The sequence below is a fragment of the Entelurus aequoreus genome, linkage group LG16 (assembly GCF_033978785.1).
Source record: "Entelurus aequoreus isolate RoL-2023_Sb linkage group LG16, RoL_Eaeq_v1.1, whole genome shotgun sequence".
Classification (NCBI taxonomy): Eukaryota; Metazoa; Chordata; class Actinopteri; order Syngnathiformes; family Syngnathidae; genus Entelurus; species Entelurus aequoreus.
Genome location: NC_084746.1, coordinates 53,505,555 through 53,519,809, shown reverse-complemented (window position 1 = coordinate 53,519,809; position 14,255 = coordinate 53,505,555). Strand labels below are relative to the sequence as shown.

The 14,255-nt window shown below is 46.8% G+C and overlaps 1 protein-coding gene across 1 annotated transcript; it reads left to right on the top strand.

Moving 5' to 3' along the window:
• Positions 1 to 27: 27 nt before the first annotated feature.
• On the top strand, positions 28 to 5,259 carry LOC133631190 (RNA-binding protein MEX3B). The gene is made up of 4 exons (XM_062023343.1): positions 28 to 404; positions 1,040 to 1,516; positions 3,708 to 3,985; positions 4,060 to 5,259. The coding sequence occupies exons 2-4, from the start codon at positions 1,087 to 1,089 to the stop codon at positions 5,257 to 5,259; spliced, it is 1,908 nt and encodes a 635-aa protein (XP_061879327.1). The 5' UTR covers positions 28 to 404; positions 1,040 to 1,086.
• Positions 5,260 to 14,255: the final 8,996 nt, after the last annotated feature.

Genomic DNA, 14,255 nt, shown 5'->3' with positions numbered 1-14,255 from the left:
CCGCGGCTTTACGTGGCCGCGCTCCCCATCCCCGCATGTGGCCTTGCAAGCCATTGTTGTGTGGCGGGTGACGTCACCAGTGTGCGGGAGACTGCGCGGCGTGCGCCTGGCGAGACAAAGGCGGGGAGGAGCGGAGAGAAGTGGGGTCAGCAGCAGGCAGAAGGAGCCCACTTTGTTGGACACTTGGAAACGGCCAACCGCCAGCTTCTCCCGGCCAGCCTGGCACCAGAGCGGCTGCGGGAGATGAGACTTCAGTCCGCGTCCTCCTCAACCTTTTTACAGCCTTTCTCTTTTACTGCTAGGCGGCTAGCTGCTAGCTGCTAACTGCTAGCTGCACAAAGGCGGCGCTCCTCTTCTTCTCACAAGCACAACAAGTTGGCGTGAGTCCACCGAGTCAGGATCAAGTAAGTTGACGTAAATGTTTGCTAAGAAGAAGAATGTGCTTCTTAAAGGAGTCCCCCGAGCTAAGGCGGCTAGCTTAGCCGCGGTGCTCCCAAACAAAGAGTCGCAACGTGACTGTTAGCATGCTAACATGCTAACAGCAGCACTCATGACTTTTACTCCTCTTTTTCTTTGGCTTTTTGTATAAAAGTGAGCGGACGTTAGCGACACGTAAGTCTTGTCGTGTGCGGGGTGGACGCGCTTCTTTTGGCGTGTCAAGGCAGCTTGTTAAAGTGTTAAAGTGTGGACTTGTCACAGCAAGAAGAAGACAAAGCAACCCTCTACTCATCCTTCTTTTTTATTCTTTTTCATCCTTATTTTTATTCTTAATCATCCTTCTTTTTTGTTCGTATTCACCCTTCTTTTTTATTCTAATTCATCCTTTTTATTCTTAATCATCCTTTTTTATTCTTATTCACCCTTCTTTTTTATTCTTATTCACCCTTCTTTTTTATTCTAATTCATCCTTTTTATTCTTAATCATCCTTTTTTATTCTTATTCATCCTTCTTTTTTATTCTTATTCATCCTTCTTTGTTATTCTTATTCATCCTTCTTTTTTATCCCTGTTGAACTCTCTCTTTCTTCCACCTCTCCAGATCACTCCTCACACGGCGGCCGTCCGTGATCTGATGTGAGATCCAGGATGCCGAGCCCTTTATTCCACCCCGAGATCATGGAGCACGACGTGGTGATCAGCAGCCAGCACAACGGGCTCGCTCTGCCCCGAGAAAGCGAGCAGGAGTCCCGTGACGAGGACCACCAGGAGGTGCTCCGCTTCGCCCTGGACCAGCTGTCACTCATGGCCCTGGAGAAGGTGGACTGCGTGGACAGCAGCCAGGCTCCCAGCTCCGAGGGTTACGTGGATCTCCAGATGCTGGACCACCCCGGCGGTTCGCGGGACTCGCCCACGTCCTGCTCCCCGTCGCCGGAGTACTACGGCTCGGGCGGCTACCACATGTCCGGCTCGCACGCCCTGCTCCATGGGGAGCAGAGCAGGAAGAGAAGCGTCAACATGACGGAGTGTGTGCCGGTGCCCAGCTCGGAACATGTGGCAGAGATCGTGGGCCGACAAGGTGGGTCTTCTTCTTCTAATTGTTGTTGTTGTTGTTGTTGTGGGGTGGAAAGGTGGGTCTTCTTCTAATTGTTGTTGTTGTTGTTGTGGGGTGGCAAGGTGGGTCTTCTTCTTGTAATTGTTGTTGTTGTGGGGCGGAAAGGTGGGTCTTCTTCTAATTGTTGTTGTTGTTGTTGTGGGGCGGCAAGGTGGGTCTTCTTCTAATTGTTGTTGTTGTTGTGGGGCGGAAAGGTGGGTCTTCTTCTAATTGTTGTTGTGGGCGGTAAGGTGGGTTTTCTTCTAATTGCTGTTGTGGGGCGGCAAGGTGGGTCTTCTAATTGTTGTTGTGGGGCAGCAAGGTGGGTCTTCTTCTAATTGTTGTTGTTGTTGTGGGGCAGCAAGGTGGGTCTTCTTCTAATTGTTGTTGTTGTTGTGGGGTGGCAAGGTGGGTCTTCTTCTAATTGTTGTTGTTGTTGTGGGGCAGCAGGGTGGGTCTTCTAATTGTTGTTGTGGGGCGGCAAAGTGGGTCTTCTTCTTCTAATTGTTGTTGTTGTGGGGCGGCAAAGTGGGTCTTCTTCTAATTGTTGTTGTTGTGGGGCGGCAAAGTGGGTCTTCTTCTTCTAATTGTTGTTGTTGTGGGGCGGCAAGGTGGGTCTTCTTCTAATTGTTGTTGTTGTGGGGCGGCAAAGTGGGTCTTCTTCTTCTAATTGTTGTTGTTGTGGGCCGACAAGGTGGGTCTTCTAATTGTTGTTGTTATTGTTGTTGTGAGGCGGCAAAGTGGGTCTTCTTCTAATTGTTGTTGTTGTGGGTCTTCTTCTTGTCTGCACGGTGCTTCTTTGTTTGGCTGCAACTTTTCCACTTTGCCTTTTCCCCTTTTTCAAAAAGGCTCCTGTTTTTTGTTTTTTTTAATGTCATATTCGTTGCATGAATGTGTGCTTTTAAGATGATTAGTAACATGATTAGAGCACACTGTGGACACTAGCTGGGCGGGCGGGCGGGGGAGGGGCGGGGTCAGACAAAGGCAGTCTGGACGCTCTTGCAGCCTGCAGCAAACAAAGGAAATGGCGCTAAACAAGCTTTTTGTGCACCGTACAGCGCAAGAGTGGACTAAATGAGTCCAATAGTGGACTAAATGAGTCCAATAGTGGACTAAATGAGTCCAATAGTGGACTAAATGAGTGTAAGAGTGTAGTAAATGTCAAGCGAGTGCGTGTTGTTGTGCTGCATCCCGGCTGGGCGCTGTTGTTCCGCCCTGCACCCAAACAAAGCTCGTCTACGCTCGCCGCTTTGACGCTTTCCAACTTTATTCTTCCTTTTCCTGGTCGCCGTCGCACACTTCTTCTCCTGGCTCTTGCCGCTTTTTTTTTTTGTCGTCGGCGGCTGCGTCTTCCAGCATTGTTCTTTGTTTGAAAAAGCCATGCTCTCTGCTTCCCAGATGACATCACACCCCGCGCCTCCTATTGGTCGCCCGGGTGACGCGTCATGGTTTAAAGGCGCAGTGCATTATTCTAGTTGCCTTTTCAAAGCCAAATAGATGCTCGTAACGTGGCACCTTTTTAAATGACTATCTATCCAATCCACTTGATTTATATTGCACATTTAAACACCAGAAATGTTTCCAAAGTGCTGCACAACAATATTAGAAACAATATTCAAATATTATCCTTAGCTCCACCAATGACTGAATGAAATATAAATATAAAACCAATATAAAAACAATATCAAAATATGATTAAAAACGATTTAAAAAGGTAAAACCAATTAAAACAATAAATAGAAATCAGAATTTTAAAAACAGGACCACACAACTCACGTAGTGTTAAAAGCCAAAGAATAAAAGTGGGTCTTAAGATGAGATCTCAGGGGGTTTATTTCAGTAACAATACTAAAATCTAGCAAAATATTACAAATCTCTCAGCAAGTTGAGGAACAATTGTATTTGCAAAAGTGAGCATTATTATATTTGGAAATGTGACTTTGGCATAAAAGTTAGACAATATCACTCAGTTTGCTTTTTGCATTGTTGTCATCTTGTGCTTCCCCCACAGGTGGAGGGTGTAACTACATGTGCTCCCCCCAGAGGTGGAGTGTGTAACTACATGTGCTCCCCCCAGAGGTGGAGCATGTAACTACATGTGCTCCCCCCAGAGGTGGAGGGTGTAACTACAAGATGTGTGACCAGCCTTCCTTTGTTTGCATGTGTCACCCCCCAGGTTGTAAGATCAAGGCGCTACGTGCTAAGACAAACACTTACATCAAGACCCCCGTCAGAGGGGAGGAGCCAGTGTTCATCGTGACCGGTCGCAGGGAGGATGTAGAGATGGCCAAGCGTGAGATCGTCTCTGCCGCTGAACATTTCTCCATGATCCGGGCATCCCGCTGCAAAGCTGGAGGACCCGCAGGAGGAGGAGGAGGAGGAGGAGGAGGAGGGGGGGGAGGAGGAGGCTCACTCCCCGGACCACCACACCTCCCTGGACAAACAACCATTCAGGTATTGGAACCGGTCCGCTGGGCCACCGTACTGTGTTGCGCCGTCATGTTGAACTTGGTTTTCTCCTGGTCCAGGTGAGGGTGCCCTACAGAGTGGTGGGCTTAGTTGTGGGACCAAAAGGAGCCACCATCAAGCGCATCCAGCAGCAAACCCACACCTACATCGTGACGCCCAGTCGAGAGAAGGACCCCGTGTTCGAGGTGACCGGCATGCCTGAGAACGTGGATCGGGCCAGGGAGGAGATCGAGACCCACATCACGCTGAGAACCGGAACCTTTGTGGACCTTCAGGGTGACAACGACTTCCACACCAACGGCACAGACGTCAGCCTGGAGGGTCTAGGCTCCCTCAGCGCAGGCCTGGGAGCATCCTTGTGGTCCCGGGCCTCCCACCACCATTCCGCGCCACCGCCGCCACCCGCGCCGCCCTCTTCACCACCCAACCCCCCCATGTCCGCCAATCACTCCAGCGGCCGCAAGATGTCCTCCTCGGTGGCCTACCACACGCACAATAGCGCCATGAGCTCAGACAACTTCAGCGCGGGGCGCAAAGCCAACGAGGGAGGGAGTCCCACCAGTCCCTTCAGCACAGGGTCCAGCAGCGCCGGGGGCGGGTTTACTTTCGGGGGCGACTCCACCCCGGGACTCCCGTCTTCAGAAGAACTCGGCTTTGAATTCAGCGCTTCTAACATCTGGGCGCCATTCGTCAATGGCGCCAAGTCGGGCGGAAACTCACAGCAGCAGCAGCCCGTACGTCGTAACAGCAGCGGTCTCAGCGGCGGCGCCGTCACTCCACGCTTGTCCCCAACGCTGCCTCAGGACACGGGCCCCCTGGACCACCCGTTGGCCCGCCGTGCTCAAAGCGACCCCCTCAGCACACTCTCCTGGCTCCAGTCCGGCAACGCTGCAGGTGGCTCCTTCTCCGGCGGCTCCAGTTCCAGCTCCGGCGGCTCCTCCACCGGCTACTCCTCCTGCTCGGCTTCTTCGCTGCCCGGTGGATCGCCCACCGACTCCGAGGGCGGCGGCGGCGTGGGTGGCGTGGGCCTCAGCTCCGGGATGCTGAGTCGACTGAAAGGCGGCCCCGGCGTGGTGGGGCTGGGCGGCGTCAACAGGGACTGCTTTGTGTGTTTCGAGAGCGAGGTGACGGCCGCCCTGGTGCCCTGCGGCCACAACCTCTTCTGCATGGACTGTGCAGGTCAGATCTGCCAGTCTGCAGAGTCCGAGTGCCCCGTGTGCCACACCCCCACCACTCAGTGCATACGCATCTTCTCTTAATAATACTGACAATGATGCCATGATAATAATAATAATAATATGAATAATGACGCTAAGGACTTATTTTGTCTTCAAACTTGTGTCTTAGCTCTTCAGGCCTTCATTTTGGGACCCTCGTCTTTTCATTCAGGCTTCTTCTTTTCTCAGCCTTTCTTTTTCACACTTTTTCTACTTAGCAGATATTTTTCGACAAAGCTGTCAGAACGAGGCCTGCACTTTTCTACTTTCCTCTTCATGTGCTGTGCAACCCCCTCATGACCACATGACCCCCCTCTCTCGCTCGCGGACTACTTGGCCACGCCCCCTCAGACTTGAAGCCATGCCAAATGTTAGACGCCAGCACAATGCAGCATTCTTTCTCCTTGGCCTCTCAGGTGTGGACGCCCGGCCCGCTGACAATCCCTTTACCTCCCCCGTGTGTGGTTACTGCCATCACCTCCCCCGTGTGTGGTTACTGCCATCACCTCCCCCCATGTGTGGTTACTGCCATCACCTCCCCCATGTGTGGTTACTGCCCTCACCTCCCCCATGTGTGGTTACTGCCCTCACCTCCCCCATGTGTGGTTACTGCCCTCACCTCCCCCATGTGTGGTTACTGCCATCACCTCCCCCATGTGTGGTTACTGCCCTCACCTCCCCCATGTGTGGTTACTGCCATCACCTCCCCCATGTGTGGTTACTGCCCTCACCTCCCCCATGTGTGGTTACTGCCCTCACCTCCCCCCATGTGTGGTTACTGCCCTCACCTCCCCCCATGGCGCGCTTAAAGGAAGGCAGTGATCCATCCCCCCCCCCCCACTTCCTGTCTGTTACTTCCATGAGCTCCTTCAGTGTCATCTTCATCCTGCTTCTGAGACAAGTTCCATCCAATAATTCTGGGGGGGTCATTGAACTGCACTGTAGCCCCCGACCCACCTAAACTGCTTTTATTTTGGTCTTCCACCTCTCTGCCGCAGCAAAGCTGGGCTGCGTCTAGCGCCGCCTTCAGCAGCGCACTAAGTGTTTGCTCCCCATTTCTAAGGTTTGTCTTCTCCATGTGAAGGCAAGCTGCATTCTTTAAGGGCTTCCTCCGCAGGAAGACTTCTCCTTAATGGCAGCTATGTCATCCAGGGCTTCCACGCACACTTTGTGTTCCAATCCCAGCAAGAATGTTGACGCCACGCTGATGAAGGCTCACCTTTTTAAAAGGAAATGAAATGTGGCCCTGGAGAGAATGTTGGCGTCATGTACAGAACTTCTCATTCACACAAAAAAAAGGTACCCGTTTTTTTAGATTGTCTGCTGATTTTTTATTTTTTTAGCCAAATGATCCCCTCCCCCATTGCCTTCCTTAAAGGTTTGAAAACAGGGTTTCCTGAGGCAGTGACCTCTGACCTTTTCTTCTTGGTGATTAGAGGGGGGAGAACCTCGCCAATGAAAAGTGGTCGGGCGGGCGGGCAAACTCCTCTATTTTGTTTATTGCTTTAACTCTTTTTGTACGCTGAACCAAAATGTCCAGTCAGCAGACGCGTGTAAATATCCTCAACAATCATCTTTTTACCAGCTAGAGGACTTTGTGACACACCTGTAGTTTCTCTTTCTTTGTAAGTTACCCACCTGCATGTCTTCAAGCCACCTGGCATTAGCTCATTTTTAACATTTCAAGAGAAAAAGAAAACACAAAAAACTTTTTACACATTTTTATTTTTTACAATTTATTTGCTTACCTAAATATCCCAGACAATAATGTGACCCTTTTTATGACTTCAAATGTATTTTTTATTTTTATTTGTTTCCTTTTTCATTATTTCCTGTGTACTACATATAGGCGATTTATAACAAAATGAGAAAAATTATTGAAGAAATTTTTAAAATTGAAATATATTTTATTTGAAAGTTTATGGACCTTTTAACCAAACGCCGGGGAAATTGTATAATCATATAATTTGAGCTGGTTTGACGGTTATAAGAAATGTATCAAGAGTTTTATTTTTTATGCTTCTTTAATAAAGTCTTTGGTTTTGGTTCCATTTTTTACTGTAAAATGATAAACGTGTTTCTTGTCATTATTTCTTCATGGTGCAGATGGTGTATTTGCCTACTAGTGTTGGTGCAGATGGTGTATTTGCCTACTAGTGTTGGCAAGCCTTCAGCAGGGATACATTACGTCATGATTTTGACTCTGTTTCAACGTGTGTACGTGAGTTTTCTCCTGACTTAAAGCCATCGGAGCATTTGTAAAATGTTATATATTGAATAAAACATAGTGATAATGTTTCTATTTGTTTTTAATTAACTGATTATTTAGAAAGTAATGGTAGCCTGCATCACTGTTTGCAAAAGGAGTCATTAGTTGATGGATGCAAGTGTCCAGCAGAGGGCGCCAAATGAAGGAAAAGTAAACAGCGACTTCATTTGAGTGTTTATTTGTGTGATTGCCAATATTAGAGCCACATGATGGCGGTATTGACTTCATTTGAGTGTTTGTGTGATTGCCAATATTAGCCACATGATGGCGGTATTGATTTCATTTGAGTGTTTATTTGTGTGATTGCCAATATTAGCCACATGATGGCAGTATTGAATTCATTTGAGTGTTTATTTGTGTGATTGCCAATGTTAGCCACATGATGGCAGTATTGACAACCTTTCAAGACCGCTGTAGAAGAAGAGTATGGCCAACTCGCTTTCACACTTGCTCCCAAACATGGCGCCCATAGTCACGCCATGTTTGGCCAGATGATTAGTCCATGACTACGATCTCCTAAATGATTAGTCAATGACTACAATCTCCTGTGTATGCATAGATGTACATAACATATGTCCCGAGTCCTGTGTGCAACATCCAGCATAATATATCACAATTGATTATACCGCTGTGTTATCATGCAGGCACTTGGGAGCCATTCAACAATTACGCATGCAAAGGGGGAAGGGTTGGGGGTCAAAATCCTGGGGGGGAAATGCGCACAATTAAGTACCATCATTTGTATAGTAAATTTTGCGTACGGGGGTTGGGGTCAAAATCCTGGAGAAAAATGCGTACGTAATTGTTGAATGACCCCTTGTAAAAATAAAGAGTGTCACGTTGTAATTGCCTTTTCAGACCCAAACAAAAAGAACTCCCGGGATGCTTCATTGTGCTTTAAATTTTATTGCGGCATTAAGCGATGCCATGATTATCCTTACATCACACTCAAATTTATAAGCGCATGCCTAAATTTACCGCATGCCTTTGGTAAGCGCCGGAGTGAGAAGAGGTTTTAAATTAATTACCGCCAGTGCGCTAATTCAAGGAAATACGGTAGTTGAAAAATTAAGTAAACACTAAAGATAATAATAATCAAAAATAAATTGTCAAATAGTCAATGATGACACCTCAGGTGTTACGTGTGAGTGTGTGTGTGTGTGTGTGTGTGCGAGTGAGTGTAATTCCTGAGGTGGGTGGGAATAGGAGTATAAAGTTAATAATAAAGACCGTTGACCAATGAGTGGCCTCACGTCTGATTAGTAAAATGGAATAACAGAATACCTTGATCATGCACATCATTGAACATAATTAGATGAATACATATATATATATATATATATATATATATATATATATATAGGTGCTTATACAGATGTATTACACATTAATGATCAATCAAACAAAAATCTGTTTTAAAATAAATATAGATTTATGACTGTAAGCTGTTGCAGAATTCTTTCTCTGGCATTTGCATTGTTGTTATATGATTGATTTTGAACAAAAACTGAATTTCATATGAGTCCATTATTGATTAGTGCTCGTGTAGATCCCACGGTGGTGCCTTAGGCTTTTGGCTGCCTTGGTGGAGAAGGGCGCTATGTCACCCCTTCCCGTGGCTGGCAGCCTTCGTCGTTCTCGTCATCACTGGACAGGTGTTCTCTCTCCTCTCCACGTTCCTCCCAGTCAGGTATCGGGAACAGGTCTGGGATCCGACTTTGACCCTGACCCTCTCGGCAGGCGGAAGGGAATCTGGAGTGGCGGGCCGTCATCCTGGAATCTGCACAGAGGAACTGGCACACAAATTCTGCATTTTGTAAAAATACCATTTTGGTCCCACGCTGATTCCACCTTCCAAAGGAGCTGCTGGTCCTGGGAAGGGCTGACCTGGTATGCAGTTCATAGGGTGAACAATTCAAAGGGCGTAAAAACAGTTTTATTCAGGGACATTCGAATGATCATTAACGCTAATGGCAACATGTTAATCAAATTCTATTTGGTCTGTGCACAGATTTTAGCCAATTTGTTTTGATGTTCTGGTTCATCCTTTCAACCTTACCTTGGGATTGAGGATGATTACCTGCGTTCTAGCCCGTGAGCCCTTTCGACCAAGGCTAAGTGACTATTTTTAAAATGGGTGCCTTTGTTTGACCTAATCTTTTTGGGGACACCATGTCGGGGTTTTAGGTCATTCATGAGTCATTTAATTACTGATTTGGCATCCTCCTTTCAGGTTGGGGTTGCTTCCGGCCAACCACTGTTGTTGTCAACACAAGTCAGCAAGTACCTTTTCCCTTGTACCGGATTGATCATATCAAGGAAATAAAAACTCGACACGATCCAACCTCCCCTCCTCCCCCCTCTGTCCCTGAAAAAGGGACAGTGTTAGTAGTGTTAGTTGTAGTAGTGGTAGTAGTAGTAGTGTTAGTAGTACTATCACTTTCAGAAACATCCCAAAAAAAGAAAAGGCAGCTGATAGTCAAGCACAGCAAGAGCAGAGGCGAAGGACAGGTCATGTTTGAGGTCAATGAAAGCCTTTTTCTGTGGACCACTGGAGGGTGGCATTAGGGTAGGGAACCCCTTAGCGATATTGACCCTACATTTTATGCATGTTTTTCAATATGGTGAAAGACACAAAATATGCTTCTATATTGACACAAATATTAGAAAAATACTAACCTTATGACGGATGCTTTTGCAACAGTAGTTTGATAATTTTCAACACCTAGTGAATTATTGTGGCCACAATAATACATTAAGTATGGTTCCTGTTGTACAAAGTTGAATGATGCGGACACGTTTGTTACTGAATACTTTCTATCAGACTTCTGTCTTGGCGACTTTGTGTATGTAATAAGCAACTATAGTTATTTGATATGCTTAAATGTGTTGTTTTAGCTCAGCTGTTGTGTAGCTGCTAGCTCCTCGTAGCCTACAGCAGAAGTGTCCAAATTGCAGCTCATAGCTATTTATGTCTTTAACAGACATCGAAACAATTGAAAATGTGGCATTTGCATGTCAGTTCAATCAGCGGCAGCTACGCCCTGTTTCATCATTCCACCTAAGTCTTTGGTTTCGTAGGCAGGACAGAGGGCAAGGGAACAATGTGGGACAGCAATTGTGTCCATCTTATACCATGCTAGTTGTTGTAAGGATAGGTCAACATGAGCGGCCACACCTTGACTTCCAACATATATAGGACTCAAAGGGCTCCTAGTATGAGTCATCTAACTAGTGATCATACATGTGGTGGGTCGGGTGGTGGTACACACGGATGCAGCTCAGTCAGCCAGGACTCAAAGGGCTCCTAGTATGAGTCGTCTAACTGGTGATCATACATGTGGCGGGTCGGGTGGTGGTACACACGGACGCAGCTCAGTCAGCCAGGACTTTCACTGATAGAACAGTTGGAGCAGTCCTTGTCCTTCACTCTTTCCTGGGAGGAGGCGTACCCAGTAGATGTCAGCCATTTCTGGTGCTTCAGGCTGTGGTATGAGCTCATGCTCATGGAGGAGCCTTCGTAGTGGTGTTGCAGCTTGATGGTTTATGCTGTCAGGTAACACCAGGAAGGTTCCTTCTGTGCGGTATTGAATGTCAGGGTACAGTTTGTAAAACAGGTCATTACCAAGCAGCCTTCGACCTTCAAAAAGGGAGCACACAGTTTCTTTGGAACCACCTCATTCAAAAATGAGTGTGTGGCACCAGTGTCAATCATGAACTGATTACATTGTCCGTTGACACTTCTGTCCAGCAGGGGGCCTGTCTGTATTTCTTGCTGGGGCTCCTTTGCCACGCCTGCATGATACACTTATGTCCAGCAGGGGGCCTGTCTGTATTTCTTGCTGGGGCTTCTTTGCCACGCCTGCATGATACACTTATGTCCAGCAGGGGGCCTGTCTGTATTTCTTGCTGGGGCTCCTTTGCCACGTCTGCATGATACACTTATGTCCAGCAGGGGGCCTGTCCGTATTTCTTGCTGGGGCTCCTTTGCCACGCCTGCATGATACACTTATGTCCAGCAGGGGGCCTGTCTGTATTTCTGGCTGGGGCTCCTTTGCCACGCCTGCATGATACACTTATGTCCAGCAGGGGGCCTGTCTGTATTTCTGGCTGGGGCTCCTTTGCCACGCCTGCATGATACACTTCTGTCCAGCAGGGGGCCTGTCTGTATTTCTTGCTGGGGCTCCTTTGCCACGCCTGCATGATACACTTATGTCCAGCAGGGGGCCTGTCTGTATTTCTTGCTGGGGCTCCTTTGCCACGCCTGCATGATACACTTATGTCCAGCAGGGGGCCTGTCTGTATTTCTTGCTGGGGCTCCTTTGCCACACCTGCATGATGTTTGGCTGCAAATTGGAGCCTGTCTTGTTTAGAGAAGTTGGGACAGTCACGTTGCAAAACAGTTTCCACTCTGGACTGACCTTGGAGCACCGCGTCCTCCACCTGAGTCTGACTGTCTGGTTTCACCTTTGTTGAGGATTCTTTCCTCCATCTGTAGGAGCTCAAAAGCAAGTTCACCCACTGCTGAATTTACTTTAGTTGATTTTTGAGCTGTAAATGAAGGAGTTGTTTCCTTGCTGCTTTGTCACCAGCCTTGTCTTTATCCTCCATTCTGCATATGACGTTTAAAATCACAGCATTAATTGTCCTAGTACACGTTAGATCAATACTCCTAATTTAAAGATTATTAGTATTACTTCATGTATTTTAAGTACAATTTTAAATCAACTAAAACTGTCTATAAGTTAATTAAACTATCATTTGTGTCTGTCAGTTACATTCCAGCATGCTACACTTCACATGTGCACTCTGACTTCCTGTCGTGCGTCATATTCTACAAAATAAAAGCATGCATTTATTCTCGTTCGTTTATTACCATGCCGTAAAAGCCAGATCTCCAGAGGTCCCTAACAATGTTAAGTCCACACGTGTTTACCTCAATAAAAACACAATTCTAACCATAGGGTCAAAACTCCATGACCTCCCGCTACATTCAAACCAGCCACAACACGCACGCACACGCGCACACGCACACGCACACACACCCCCGCGCACGCGCGCGCACACACACGCACATGCACACACACACACACACACACACACACACACACACACACACACGCACACACACACACACACACACACACACACACACACACGCACACACACACACACACACACACACACACACACACACACGCACACACACACACACACACACAAGGTTGTGTGTTAAGAGATAAGGGGAACAACAACACTCTCTCTTTTTTTTCCTTCTTCCTCAGCCTCTAAACATGTAACTTATTTGATATGACTTTATCATGTTATACATATGGACTCTCATTATAGTTATTAATCTAGGCTTTTATTTGTCATTATTATTCAACAATATTCAAAGTAAACAGTTGTAAAGGTTATAGTTACTCGCATTATACTATCAAAGTCTAGAGCTAACTGAAAGCTGTTGAGATTGCCATACCTCCTTATTTATTCTATGTCATGCCATTATCTTATCTTAGCTCACCACCCACATGTACAGTATGGTGTACTGCAAATGTCTAAATAAAAATAAAAATAATCCAACCTAAAAATGTTAGACTACACTTTAAAGTTAAACCGACTTTAAACTTACACGTAATGCATTCTTTTTCAAACTTCCATTCCCGATGCGCCACACACGCACACACACACACACTCACACACGCACACACACACACACACACACACACACACACACACACACACACACACGCACACACGCACACACACACACACACACACACACACACACACACACACACACACACACACACACACACACACACACACACGCACACACACACACACACACACAAGGTTGTGTGTGTGTGTGTGTGTGTGTGCACACTCTAAGACAGGGGTGTCAAAGTCAAATGGACGGAGGGCCAAATAAAAAATTTAGCTACAAGCCGAGGGCCGGACTGTTCGAATGTTCATTGAAAATTTTTTAAATGACGCATATAGTCTAGTGAACCTAATTGAACCTACTGAAAACCTAACAAATATATTCCAATATGATCAGATAAATAAAGCAATATTTTCTTATGGCTCTGTCAGTAATCTTTAATTTTCAACAGACACAAAAGACAAATTTCCTTTATATAAAAATCCCCATAACATGAACATTAAATGAAAGAAACCGGTATTCAAGGCACCATCAGTAGCCTATATTTTCTATTTTAGCAAAAGTGGGCTAAATTTACTTCAAAGAAAAAAACAATAATAGCAATTTTCTATCATCCACTCAACTGAAATATTTTTAAAATATAATTAAATTGAAATACAATAAAATAAAGTGCAAAAATCTATACATCAAAAACAACACTTTGTTTAAGGAGAAGTAACATGCAGTGAAAACAAATATTAAACTTTAACTTTTAAACTTGAATTGAGTAAAAACTCTAAATATGTGATTGCACAGTAATGTTCACATTAAACCCCCCTCCTCCCTCCGTGGGAGGGAGGCGAGTTGGGTGCCCGAAACCCCCCGCTGGTTTCGGCCCGCCCCTTGGCGCGCGTGGCACGGCGGGCTCCGCGACCCGACGGCTGGCCCTCGTGGCTTGACGGCGGGCGCGTCCCGACGGGCCGCGCGTAGGGGTCAAACGCAGAAGTCTCAGGGCCTCGTGGTGAGGGGGTGGCCTGCGGGTTTCGGCCCGCTTGACCCCCCCGCTCCGCTTGGCGCGCGCGGCACATGACGGGTTCCGCCACCGACGCTCGGGCTGCAGCCCGA